Source organism: Rattus rattus, chromosome 17, assembly GCF_011064425.1.
Source record: "Rattus rattus isolate New Zealand chromosome 17, Rrattus_CSIRO_v1, whole genome shotgun sequence".
In the NCBI taxonomy this organism is placed as follows: Eukaryota; Metazoa; Chordata; class Mammalia; order Rodentia; family Muridae; genus Rattus; species Rattus rattus.
Genome location: NC_046170.1, coordinates 30,456,744 through 30,469,648, shown reverse-complemented (window position 1 = coordinate 30,469,648; position 12,905 = coordinate 30,456,744). Strand labels below are relative to the sequence as shown.

The following is a 12,905-nucleotide window of genomic DNA, read 5'->3' as shown; positions in this document are numbered from 1 at the left end:
AGCCAAGCCCACTCTTGGTCAGCCAGTCTGGGTCAGCTCATCCTAGCCTGTAGATTGTGAAAAACAAACACCTTTCACCTCTATTGTATGGTAATCGTCCCAGAGCTGATGGAAGGCTTTCTGGGAACATCCCAACATCCCTAGTGTGTCTTCTGTGCTGCCAAACTGGCTCCAGAGCTCAGCCACCAGGACCCTAACTCAGATCCCAACTCCCCCACCCCCACACCCCAGAGGAGGAGGCTCTAGTGCTCAGGCAGGGAGGGAGGGATGGGAAAGACCAGAAAGCACAAGGGAGGGGACAGTGAGACAGGGTCCTGGTTTGCGTGGACAGCTAAAAACAGGAGTTCCTTAAAAAGAAAACAAAATTGAGTCCAAACCGTGGGCTACAATATAGCACAATTGGCAGAGAGCTTTTGTCCCATGCTTGTGCTTTGAACCCTGGTCACACATAAGAGGGTGGCAGTAGGCACCCTCTGCAATGCCAGCACAGGAGGCCTGACCTGGAGGAACAGAAGTTCAAGGCCATCTTGGGGGCTACATACTGAATTTGAAGCTGTGTCTGGGGTACATACATAGACCTTGTCTTAAAAAAAAAGAAACACCAATAAGAGCTGCCCCCACCCCAGTTCTCTGCAGATTCCGAAGAATGGAATAGTTCAGTGTGGCATTATAGTCAACAGCAAGCCTCCTCCTGTCCCCTCCCTTTCCAGATACAGGAATTTAAACAAACAAAAGACCCCAAACGAACAAGAACAGCTATCAGCCAGGTATGCTAGCACATGCATTTAATCCCAGCACTGATTGAGGCAGAGGCAGGAGGATGTCTGAGTTCAGCACCAGCCTGGTCTCCGTGCTGAGTTCCAGGCTAGCTAGGGCCACACTGTGAGACTTTGTCTCGAAAGCAAAAACAAACAAAAACCACGCTATCAAGGGCTGAGGTAGAGGGGAAGGGTAAGAACTACTCCACTTACCTAGCAGGCTTACAGCCCTGCATTCAAACGTCAGGACGGCAAAAACAAACACACCCAACCTTAGCTGATCCCTCCGAGTCCCACAAGCAAGTCCTTGCTTCCATGGAAGATTTAGCTCATGCACCCCTTCTTCCCCACCCTGTCCCCATCACCTGCCCTCTCTCTGACCCCTGCCCCCAACCCAGGACCCTGGAGTCATGACTTAGTGAGGTTGTTATTTTGCTTTTTGTTTCTGTGACTTTGAAACCGCTCTTCTTCATCGTGGAACTATGCTGACCGCTCCACCCTCTTCCATGTTTTGTCCTTTCTCTCCACTGCCGTGAGTCCCAGGGGTGGGGTGGGGTGGACTTGGGAAGACGTGCATTCTTCATCCACCTCCATCCTCACCCCGAGAGACAGGGGCAGAGCCAGAGATGTAGAGACAGAAATCCAGGCAGGCTCTGCCCTGCCGGGATCCGAGGAAGTCAATGTTGAAGGTTCAGGGATCATGGGTTAGATCTCACTGCCAGGGCAGGCAAGGCCTGTGGGCTCTAAAGTAGGACTTCCTTCTGCTACTGGACAGTACGTTCTGTAGCTATGATAAAACACCATGACCAAGGCAACTAATAGAAGGAAGAATTTATTTTAACCTATGGTTCCAGAGGGCTAAGAGTCCATGATGGGGCTGGAGAGATGGCACTGTGGTTAAGAGCACTGACTGCTCTTCCAGGGGACCTGAGTTCAATCCCCAGCAACTGTGTGATGGCTCACAACCATCTGTAATGGGATCGGATGCCCTCTTCTGACATGTCTGAAGAGAACAGCAGTGTACTCACATACATTTAATTAATTAAAAAAAAGAGTCCATGATGGTGGAGTGTAGGGAGACAGGCTTCTAGTGACACGCTCCCTCCAGCAAAGCCACACATAAGCCTCCCCAAACACTGCCAACTGGGACCTGGTATCCTAATATCTGAGCCTAGGGGGGATATTTCATTCAAACCACCACAGCCAGGAGCCCGATTTCTTCAGAGCCTTTACTCCAGATCAAAGCCTCGTCATCAGATACGATGCCTTTCTCTTGGCAGCTGCCTTGGGGTCCTTCTTGCTTCCTCATTTCAATGAGACTCAGAGAGAGGCCACAGTGTGGCATGTGGTTGGTACATGTGCAGCATGAGGTTGGCTGTGCCTCTTTCCCCCACTCGACTTCTCCACCGGAAACAGGCAGACCAGGATGCATGGTGGGGTTCAATGCTAGAGTCCCTTCTGAACGAAGAAGCTGCAACAGGACTGGGGGCATGACTCAGCAGGTAAGAGCTTTCGCTGTGCACACATGAGGGCCTGCATTCGAATTCCTAGTACCCAAGCAAAACAAAACCAGGCTCAGCTAATATCAATCCCAGGGCTGTGTCAGATGTAGACAGGAGACTAGCTGGGGTGTTCTGGCAGACAGCCTAGGCACAGGCTCAGCCAGAAACCCTGCCTCAGAGAAATAAGGTGGAGACTGGGAGATTGGACACCCAACATCTCCTGTGGCCTCTGAGTGTGCCTCTGGGCATGCACCTGCACACACACAGAGAAGGTGCAACAGGAGTGCTTCTATTTGGACCTGGTGGAGAACCTCTTGGTTGCGTGTGGCTGTGTGAGGAAGCATGGGAGAGCTGAGGACTAAGTAATGGTGGTGGATAGCCCAGGTTTGTGACAGGTGTGCAGAGCCCCAATGGTCTAAAGGACAGTGGGACATTATTCAACGTTACAGAAGGACTCAAAAGAGATGGAAACCTCGTCCACACCAAAAGCCGCCCGCTGAGGCGAATAGCCTTCTTCAGACTCCTCAAAGACCAGGTGGACTCGGATGCTTCGTTATTGGTGGGTAGACACACGGTGATCTGTCCACATAAGGGACTGTTCCTGAGCATGGAGAAAGAGAAAACTATTAACATGCACGTCAACGTGACAGCACCCAAGTTCACCGTGTCATGCATTGGTGCAAAATCTACACTTCAAGATTGCATTGGTGTGGCATGGTGGGGTGGGGAGCGCTGGACAGGAAACAGATGGGTTGCTGTAGGACTGCTGTGGAAGGAGCGTCCCTACAGAGCAACAGAGGTGGGGTATTTGCGGGGGGAAGAAGTGTTTATTGATGGATTACTGTAGTGGTTACATGGCTCTATGAATTTGTCAAAAAATTATATAGATAAGACATATCGATACATATATGGATATGAGATTCCGTAAGCATGCACAAAATAACGAGAAGCTCTTGTTGGGGCTGGGGATGTACTTGTTGGTACAGTGCTTGTCTGGCATGCATGAAGTCCTGGGTTCCAGCTCCATCGCTGTGTAAACGGAGTGTGGTGATGCATGCCTATAAGTCCAGCTCCCAAGGAGGTACGGATGGGAAGATCAGAAGTTCAAGGTCATCCTCGGATGTATAGCCAGTGCGTTTGAGGTCAACTGGAGCTAATATGAAACTATGTCTTGGTGGAGGGGGCATAGTTAATATTCATAGTGAGCCTGTAATAGGAAGGTCACAGGGTGGGATGGGGGAGAGGAAGAGGGGCAGGGAGAGGGTGAGAAGAGGGAAGGAAACAGGGCTGAGGTCCAAGGTCTTAACCCAGGGTAATTTTGAACAATGTGCTTCATTGTATGTAGCTTTGCCTGCGTTGGAGGATTTGGGCATGAGAGCTAGCATGTCTGCTTTGCGGTTTTGTTTCAGACAGGGTCTTGCTATGTAGCCCAGGCTAGCCTTAGCCAGGAATTACTTGGGCAGGCCAGGCTGGCCTTGGTCTTCCTGCCTCCTAGCTTCTTCTTTGCCGGGGCTTGACCCCAGGACTTCCTGTCTACTCAGCAAGCTCTCTACCACTAAGCTGCTCCGGGGGCCCAAGGGTCAGTTTGGTACCTTCTGCAAGGACAGAGAAGCCTCCCCCACCACACCTTTTCCCACCAGGCCCTCGGATTGTGGCCATTTGTCCTGATCCAAGGGAGGGGAAAACACACAGTGAGAAACTGAGTTTCCCAAGCCGGCTCTGCCGATGACCACCTCCACCTTATCTGCAAAATGGAACCACAGCCCACAATTTGCTGGGCCCTGTGTCGACTTTCAGGGCAACAGGCCAGTTTGAATTCCTCACACACGCCCCCCCCCCCGCCCCTGTGTAGACCAGGCTAGCCTCAAACTCAGAGATCCACCTGCCTCTGCCTTTGCTAGGATTAAAGATGGGCACCCCCACACCCAGTCTTTTGTCTGTTCTTTAGAGACGAGTCTTGCTGTGCAGCTCTGTCTGGCCTCTCCGTCCTCCTGCGTCAGTCTCTAGGGTGCTGTGACTACCCTGTTGTGTGCTACACCTGGCTCTGATATTTATTTATTCGTTTGATTGCGTGTTTATTGGCACAAGTACGCCCCATGCAATATTCACTGTCTACAACACTACACGTCAAACACCTCACTAGAAAGAGTATTCGTTTATCTGGAATTCAAATTAAACCGGTCTGTCAGCTTTTACCTCACAGGGGACACAGGTGGGTGACAGGAAGGAACTAAATGGCGGTGACTGCAGGGTGGGACATCTTCTACTCCATAATCTCCCCTGAAGCATGTATTGATTGGATTTGACCCGGCATCTCACCTCCTCCAGGCAGCCTCCCAGATTGTGAGCTCTGCTGCTCCTTCAGTCCCAGCTCAAGGCTGCCGGACTTGGCAGACTCACTCCTTGGTTCCAGGCAGCTACTGGGGTGCCTTGGCGTCATCTCCTGTGTGTGGAGACAGGGCTGGGTGTCTCAGTACCGGCAGCGGGGACAGTGTGCATGGTGGGTCTTCCTTTCCTGGCTGGTGGCTGAGTGGCAGCGATACTCTTACATAATCAGTCTCTCTCTCCTCCTTCTTTTTCCAGAGCTAGACTTCACACTGAGCAGCTGCAGTCGGGAGAAACCAGAGAAAGCGCCACCCAGCCCCAGATTCCAAGAGGCCTGCTGGGGACTCCCTTCTCTTCTTCCTCCTTCTCCTCTCCCTCTTCCTCCTCCTCCTGAGACCCCAAAGCCACTGTCTCACACTTCCTGAGCCGCAATGGAGCTCCCAGCCACCGCCCCCTGGCTGTCCTCCACCCTGACAAGCAGATAGGGCGGCCGGTAGCTACCCCAGGAGTACCTGCCCCCTCTCAGCCTGGGGCAGCCCTTCCTGGACTTGGTGGCCACCTTTGCTGACCTGAGGCCATGTAGGCCCTGGCTCAGGCTTCCGGATACACTGCTGGGGACAGTGCCTCTGCTCTCAGGGGGCACCCAGTGCACCATCATGCCCTGGGGACTCGCCTGGTTATACTGTGAGTACTGGGGGTGGGGAGTTGTACCTGGGGATCCTGTCCTGGGAGGCCTTGGTGGGTGGGTGGGTGGTTCTACTGTAACCATAGCAACCAGGGCAGTTCTTGCTGGTAAGAGGTTGAAATGCTTCCCAGAAGGGTTGCAGGCAGCCTCAGGGATGGGGAGGGGGGGGTGTCCACAGCCACCCTCTGCTATGCCTGCTCTGACCTCAGGCTCAGAGGTACAAGTTGGGTGGGTGCAGCGACACAGGATGGGGCAGGCACTGGGGTGGGTGGCAGCTTCTCACCTCTGCGGTCTCATTGGCTCTGGAGAGCAGGGTGGGGACAGAGGTGCTGGAAAGAGGCTTTCCATCTTTCTGGGTGTGGCTAGTGGGGGGCAGGGAAGGCACAACACGTGGGGAAGAAGAGGCCTGGAGAAGGTAGCCAGTTCCCCTGTACCCCTCCCTCCATAACGGGCCAAAATTAAAAAAAGCAGGAAGAAAACAATACTCCTGGTAAAGAGAAAAATGAGTTGAAATGAGGACAGAAATTGGGAGAGGACCTGCTGGGGTGGAGACCCTCACAGATGCCAAGACTCAGTGGCAGCCACAGGGCTACTGGTGAGTCACTGTCATGACTTGACATGACTCTCATCCCCGCTGTGACTTGAAGTTAGGCACCCGGGAACTGTGTACCAAATAACTGAGGTGGGGGATAGGACCCACAAGGCTTCTGAGAGGAGCCGGGCACGTTCTGTCTCTGGTGCATGGATCCTACATGGGGACATTCAGCATGGGTGAAGGACCCAGCCAGACCCAGCGTGGAAGTATGGATGAGGGTCCTCTCGAGGACTCAAAGGCTAGGTGGTATTCTGGTAGGGGTAGGAGGATGGGGACAGTGTCCCAAGTAGAGAGACAGTGTGCAAAGGAGAGAGTTAAGGGTCAGTTCCTGAGGGAGAAGTGATTACATTTAAAGATTTAGTGTTATCGTTTTTAATTATGTGTGTGCACGTGGGTATGCACAAGTGAGCTGGTGTCCTGGGAGGCCAGAGATTAGGTCTCCCTGGAGCTGGGGTTACGGCCATCTGGCATGGGTGCTGGGAACTGAACATGGGTCTTCTAAAAGAACAGGAAGTGCTCTGAACCTCTGAGGCACCTGTTCAGCCCCAAATGATTTCATTTATTTACTGTGTGGGAAGGGTGGGTGCGCATGGTGGGGGGGAGAAGAGTTTGTTCTCGCCTTCCGCCATGTGGGTCCTAGGGATTAAACTCAGGTCCCGGGTTGCCAGACTTGATGGCAAGTGCCTGTATTGGCTGAGCCATCTCGCCAGGCTCACCTGAGGGGAAGCGAGTTGGAGAGGCCTGGTCGAAGCAAGGAGTGTTTCAGATGGCATCTCTCGGGACTTGGCAGGGACTGTCTGTAGGGAGAGGTTGGCAGGGCAGGGGCCACCTTACAGGGGTTCTGAGGGACCTGGAGGATGTCAGATTATCTTAACATCACCACAGATTTGTGACTCGGCTCTGTCAATGTATTTTCCTCCTAGTTCTGGGGACTAGAGATCTGAAATTGGGGTGTCCCTGGTCGCCATAGTCTCTGAAGGCTCTAGGGGGAGGGTTTTGCCTCCTCCAGCTTCTGGTGACTCCTGGAGTTCCTTGGCACGTGGCAGTATTACCAGTTTGCACACTGTCCCCATCTGCAAGGCCTTTCCCTCTGTGACATCTTTCTCTTGAAACACCAGCCATTGCACGTAGGTTCTCCCTAAGCCCAGGACAACCTCACGTTAAGAACCTCTGCTTTAATTATACCTGCAATGAGCCAATTTCCAAATAAAGCCATTCTTAGAGCGCAGGTGAATAGGAGTTTGGGAGGGGGATGCTATTCAACCCATTTTACAGACTCACATTGGTCAGTGGGGATGGAGGTGACAAACTTCATTTATCCTGCTAGAAATGGCTACCTTGTTGCAGGGGGCACATGTCCCCCTCTCCTCCCACCAGTGTCTGGGACAGGGAAAGTCTTATACCTCAGCTTGTGCTTCTAAATCCTGGTTCTTGTCTCTGGGGGGAGGGGACAGGAAAGTCTGACCAGGTCAGTGGGACACTGGTTGTGTGGCTCCTAGGATGCAAGGGTGACTGCTAGCTACTCCCGAGTTTTCAGCTACACCGTCCCTGCCTGGTCCCCGCGTCTCCTGGTGGAAAAATACACTTGTAATTAGAAATGGCCGACTGGCTGCAAGGGTGTTGCATCTGGGGGAAGGTTACCTACGGACAGGCTTTTCAGGGGTGGCCTGTATGCCTGCAATGCTAGGCTCAGGTGCTGTGGTAATTCTAAGATCCTGTCATAGTTTGCCTTCTATTGCCGTGCTAAAACACCATGCTTAAAAGCAACATAGTGAGGAAGGGGTTTATCTCGGCTTACGGTTGTAGTTCACCATGAAGGGAAACCGGGGGTGGGGAGATGGGGGTGGGGGTGGGGGCTGAAATAGAGACTATGGAGAGAATAGCTCCTCACTGGCTTGCTATCCATGGCTTGATGCTTCTTATACCAGACAGAACCACCATCCAGGGGTGACTCTTCCCCCTGCAGGCTGAGCCCACCCTCCACCTCAATCATTAACCAAGAAAATGCCACAGAGTTGCCTACAGGCAATCTGATGGGGGCATTTTCTCAACTTAGGCTTCCCTTCCTGGATAACTAAGTCTAGCTGGTATCCACAGGGCATGAAACCAGCTGGGACAAACCTGACTCCTATCTTAAGGACACATTGGGTAAAGCCATAGGCCCCTACAAAGCAGCATGGTCCATGGGGCAGGACCTGGTGATTGACAGGCTACAGTGACTGCTAGGCTGCTGAGAGGAAGGAAGACCCATTATGAATTGGATAGAACACCCCAGCCCAAGAGGTGAAGGCTGTTGTTGTTGTTGCTGCTGCTGCTGTTGTCCCTGTGGACCAGATGTAGCTGTTAGCATTACCAGTTTGTGAGTGTCACTCTGGTTCACGGTTCTCAGTGGCTGTCATCTCAGCCAGGTGCTTTCTCCACCTGTCAGACCAGAAACGTGGAGAGGAGTTGGTCCAGCCCCTTCCCATTTCCATTCCCAGAATCCACCTCTCCCTTCAGGTGTGAGGCTGAGTACCCCCAGGTCATGCTGTGGTTATAGCTTTAGTTACCAAGATGCTGTGACCTGGCCAGGTGATGAGTGACCCAGGCAAGTAGTACTGGTGGGGACGTCCCAGGTTGGGGCAGAAGCCTCAGACGGTTTTAGGAGTGGGTGGGCTAGGTGTGGGGGCCCAGCACTGTGCTTTTTGTTTGTTTGTTTATTTAAATTTATTTTACATTTATTTTGTTCAGGAGGGGCTTTGTGTGTCACAGTGCCTGTGTGGAGGTAAAAGGGCAGTTTGCAGGAGTTAGTTCTCTCCTTCTACCACATGGTTCCTGGGGAATTGAACTCAGGTCATCAGGCTTGGTAGCAAGCCCCTCTACCCACTGAGCCATCTTGTAGGCCCAATATTGGTCATGTTTATTTGCTCCTCTCAGCCCAATACTGTGTTCGGTGCATGGAAAAGATTGATTCTTACCAACTTGCCTCCTTGTTAGAAAGTGGTTGTCAGGGTTCTGCAGAAGCTGTGGTTTGTATGGAGAGCAGGGCCTGAGTTGATCCAAGTCTCAGGGGAAACAGAGAGTGCTCCTAGTACTTGGTCCAGCGAGTGGGAACAAGCAGGGTGGGCCTGGAGAATGGGAAGAGAAGCCAGTGGAGATACAAAGACAGAAGCCTTCAGTGTGTGAGGAAGTGAGAAGAAAGAGATCCAGCTAGAGATGTCTACCTGTTACAGATTAGGGAAGTAAGAGCCTGCCTGGCTGTCTTGACCAAAAGGAAGAGGGAAAAAGAAAAAAGTTAAAGGTTAATTATTGGGCTTGACAACATCAACAGTAATAGATACTAAGGTGGGCATGGCTCGAACCTTTAATCCCAGCACCCAGGAAGAAAAGGGTTCTGTGAGTTCAAGCGAGTCTGGTCTACAGAGAAAGTTCCAGGTCGGCCAGGGCAACAACTGACTGGAGATCATTTAAGAATGTCCCAGCGTCGGGTTGGGGATTTAGCTCAGTGATAGAGCGCTTGCCTAGGAAGCGCAAGGCCCTGGGTTTGGCTTGCCTAGGAAGCACAAGGAAAGAAAAGAAAAAAAAAAAAAAAAAAAAAAAAAAAAAAAAAAAAAAGAATGTCCCAGCGCGTAAGGATGAGTGTAGCGATCTCCCACAGATACCTGGCACAGTTATTTATTTGCATCCTGTTTTTCAAAGCACAAGCAGTGAATTAATAAGGTTGAAGTTGCCCTTTGCGTGGTTGGTATCATTGGTTCGTATTTCCTCAGGAAGGTCCCCGAGCATATCTTAGATATTCCCCCATAGCGTACATCCCCATGAGTAGCCTCCCCCGTCAATAAATAAATCTTAGAGGAGGAGGATGCCGCTTAAGTCTTTGTCAGCAGATCTTTCCTGTTTCTTTCTAGTTTATGAGTTTAGTGGGTCAAAGGTTGTAGAGTTTAAATCCATTTCGTTATTAAACAGGCCAAATGTATTTCCAGGCTGAGAACTCTCTTGGCAGCATCGGGATTATTAAAATGAAATCATCTTCATTTCCTTGTCCCTGGTTGGCTTGGTGTGTGTGTGTGTTTGTTTCTCTGATTTCAGACTAGGTCTAATTGCTTTCATTTGAATTTGTTTCTTTCTAGTAAGATTGGCCCTTTGGGTATCTGCTGCTCCTTCATGTTTCTTTCATCTACTCGATCCCTATTCATATTTATTGTAAATTCTCTCAACTATTCCCCTCCCTCTCCATTCAAGGGTGCAGAGTCCAAGGGCTGTTTTTGAGATCACAGTGACACCTAGTGGTAATGCCTGGTACTGTCTCAAAAGACTGCCCTTTATAGTTGGTTGGCCCAGTGTAGGTCTGTTTAGCATCTCAGAGCCATCAGACCGGAAGGAGCTAGGAGATGGTACATCTAATGAAAAAAAAAATTGAGCACGAACTAGGGGAGATTGGAGACTATACCTTGGGGACTCTCTGACCAGGGCGGGGTGCGCTTGCTACTCCAGGAGACAAGTCCTCCTTAGGGCTCTGCGTGCGCCTACCTTTCCCATCAGTACTTGTTATCCTTGGAAACGGATGATAGGTGATACAGCTATGCACACCAGGTGGAGTGCAGACACAGCGCCTGGCGCTCATGGACTCTTGTTGGGTATGTCCCACAGGTCTTGGGATCCTACTTGACGTGGCTTTGGGAAACGAGAACTTGGAGATATGGACTCTGGCCCAAGATAAAGAGTGTGATCTTACAGGCTACCTTCGGGGCAAGCTGCAGTACAAGAACCGGCTTCAGTACATGGTAACCAGGGGAATACTAAAATGGATCCCTAGTCCCAAGCCCCAAGGTTCACCAGGAGCAGAGCTCACTCCCACCTCTTATCTGTGTCAACCCCAGAGTTACAGTTATTCTCTCCACCCTTCCCTACCACATAACCAATGTGTGTCACTGTATCTCTCCCCACCATCTCCCTCCCCATCCCCCACTCCTCAGTTGACCTTTAAGTCTACTTCCTTATGGCTTTCATCCTGTAACTCTGGAAAGGCCTCCGGGGACTCAATGGGGGGTCTTAGGGACTTATTAGTAGGGGAGACAAAGGCCTTCAAGTCAGAGAATTTGGTTCCTTTTGGAAACTGGAGATGTCCACATGGTGTTGCAGACTTTCTGCATGGCTGGGTTAGTTCCTGTTCTTTCGGGAGGTGTTCTGCTTTGTTGTTGATTTTTGTTTGTTTTGTTTTGCTCCTCCTCTTTCACAGATGTTTGTATCCCAGACCAGCCTTGAACTTATTACTTATAGAGGATAGATGACCTTTAACTCTTAATCCTCCTGCCTCTGCTTTCTGAGGGCTGGTTCACAGAAGGTGTCGCCACTGTGCCTAGTTCACACAGTGCTGAGGCCTTATGCAGATCCAGGGCCCAAGTCCAATTCCCAGAACCCGCATAAAGGCAGAAGGAGAGAACCAACTCCAAAAGTTACCCTTTGACCTCCACATCTGTGCTGAGAGGAATGTCTACGCCTGCACAGGCAGACAGACACACACATACACATACGATTAATAATAACAATAAATAATGTGTGAGACTACAGACTTATTGATATTCAATGTGTTCACAGAGCTGTGAGCATCAAATGAACCATATTCTTTACTTCCAAAGTACTATGTCTTCCTGAGAATCCTAGGTTCATAGCCTGGGCCTAAAACCAGCTCTTACTGGACTTGTGGATCTGATCTCACCCTTCCCCCCACCTCCTTTGTCCCAGGGGAAAGAGAGCTGTCTTTTAGTCCAGTTGCCCAGAGCTATCTACTCAATAGAGGACCTGTCTGTTGTCAAGCTGCTAGGCTGGGTTCCTCTCCTGGGGGTCCTGTCTAAGCAGTGTCTGCCTCTCTCGGATCTCACGGTTTGTTCGTTCTTCCTCAGAAACATTACTTCCCCATCAACTACAGGATTGCTGTGCCTTATGAGGGGGTACTCAGAGTGGCCAACATCACGAGGCTGGTGAGGACCCTTCCTGGGATGGGGAGCTGCGCCCTGCCTCCTATGATGCCCTCAGAAGCATGTGGGTCTTGGCAGGTTGTCCTACTGACCGGGGCCTTTCCCTAGCCACTCAAGCCAGCCTGCCACTAACCTAGGCCCAAGGTTGTCTGGTGGCCACTGTGGGTGACTGAAGGCTCCCAGGCAGTGGCACCTTCTGTGGGGGTAGGGGAGTGATTGGTGCCCAAAGGCCTATGTTTGCGCTTCACCGATGCCTCCTGTCCCTGCAGCAGAAGGCCCATGTGAGTGAGCGAGAGCTGCGGTACCTGTGGGTCTTGGTGAGTCTCAATGCCACTGAGTCTGTGCTGGATGTGCTGCTGGAGGGACACCCATCCCGGAAGTATCTGCAGGAGGTTCAGACATTGCTGGAGAACGTTCAGCGGAGCCTCACGGTGAGTTGTGTGCTTTCGCTTGTGGGTCTGACAGGTGCTGGCAAAGGGCTACGAAGGGCGAGGTCTACCATGTGTGGAGCATGGGAGACACGTGAGGGATGGGGGCAGAAAGGATTTGGGACCCTGTTTCAAGCTTACATGGGAGCTCCTCTTTTTATTTTAAAAAAAGATTGAGTTTTTTTTATTATTTTATTATTGTCATTTTTATTTTATAGCCCATTGAGTGCAATTATTGCTGCCCACTGTTCACCACCAATGCTGGCCTTGTACAGGTGCTGTGAGGTAACCAGAGCTGCAGTACACTCATGGGTGCACCAGGCATCTCCATAAGACAGCATTATTTATTTGCTTTTTGAGAGAGTTTCATTCCGAAGCCCTGCCTGCCCTGGAACTTGCTGTGTAGATCAGACTTTGCCTCTTGTGTCCTGAGTCTTAGACAAGCCAGGGAATCCTCTGACTTCATTTTTGCACCTGAAAAATGAGGCTCTTCTAGAGAGGGGAGAAAAAAGGGGAGGGGGCAGGAATATAGTGAAAATTTTGGTTTCTTTCTTTTTTTTTTTTCTTTTCTTTTTTTTCGGAGCTGGGGGACCGAATCCAGGGCCTTGTGCTTGCTAGGCAAGCGCTCTACCACTGAGCTAAATCCCCAACCCCA

The 12,905-nt window shown here is 51.0% G+C and overlaps 1 protein-coding gene across 1 annotated transcript in view; it reads left to right on the top strand.

Annotated features, from left to right (window-relative positions):
- Il34 (interleukin 34) overlaps positions 1–12,905 on the top strand; it is a 62,126-nt gene that overhangs the window by 43,258 nt on the left and 5,963 nt on the right. Inside the window, exons 2-5 of the mRNA XM_032887377.1 lie at positions 4,844–5,269; positions 10,495–10,628; positions 11,748–11,825; positions 12,092–12,253. Coding sequence (XP_032743268.1) covers positions 5,242–5,269; positions 10,495–10,628; positions 11,748–11,825; positions 12,092–12,253 — 402 coding nt within the window. The 5' untranslated portion in view covers positions 4,844–5,241. The remainder of the gene's footprint in view (positions 1–4,843; positions 5,270–10,494; positions 10,629–11,747; positions 11,826–12,091; positions 12,254–12,905) is intronic.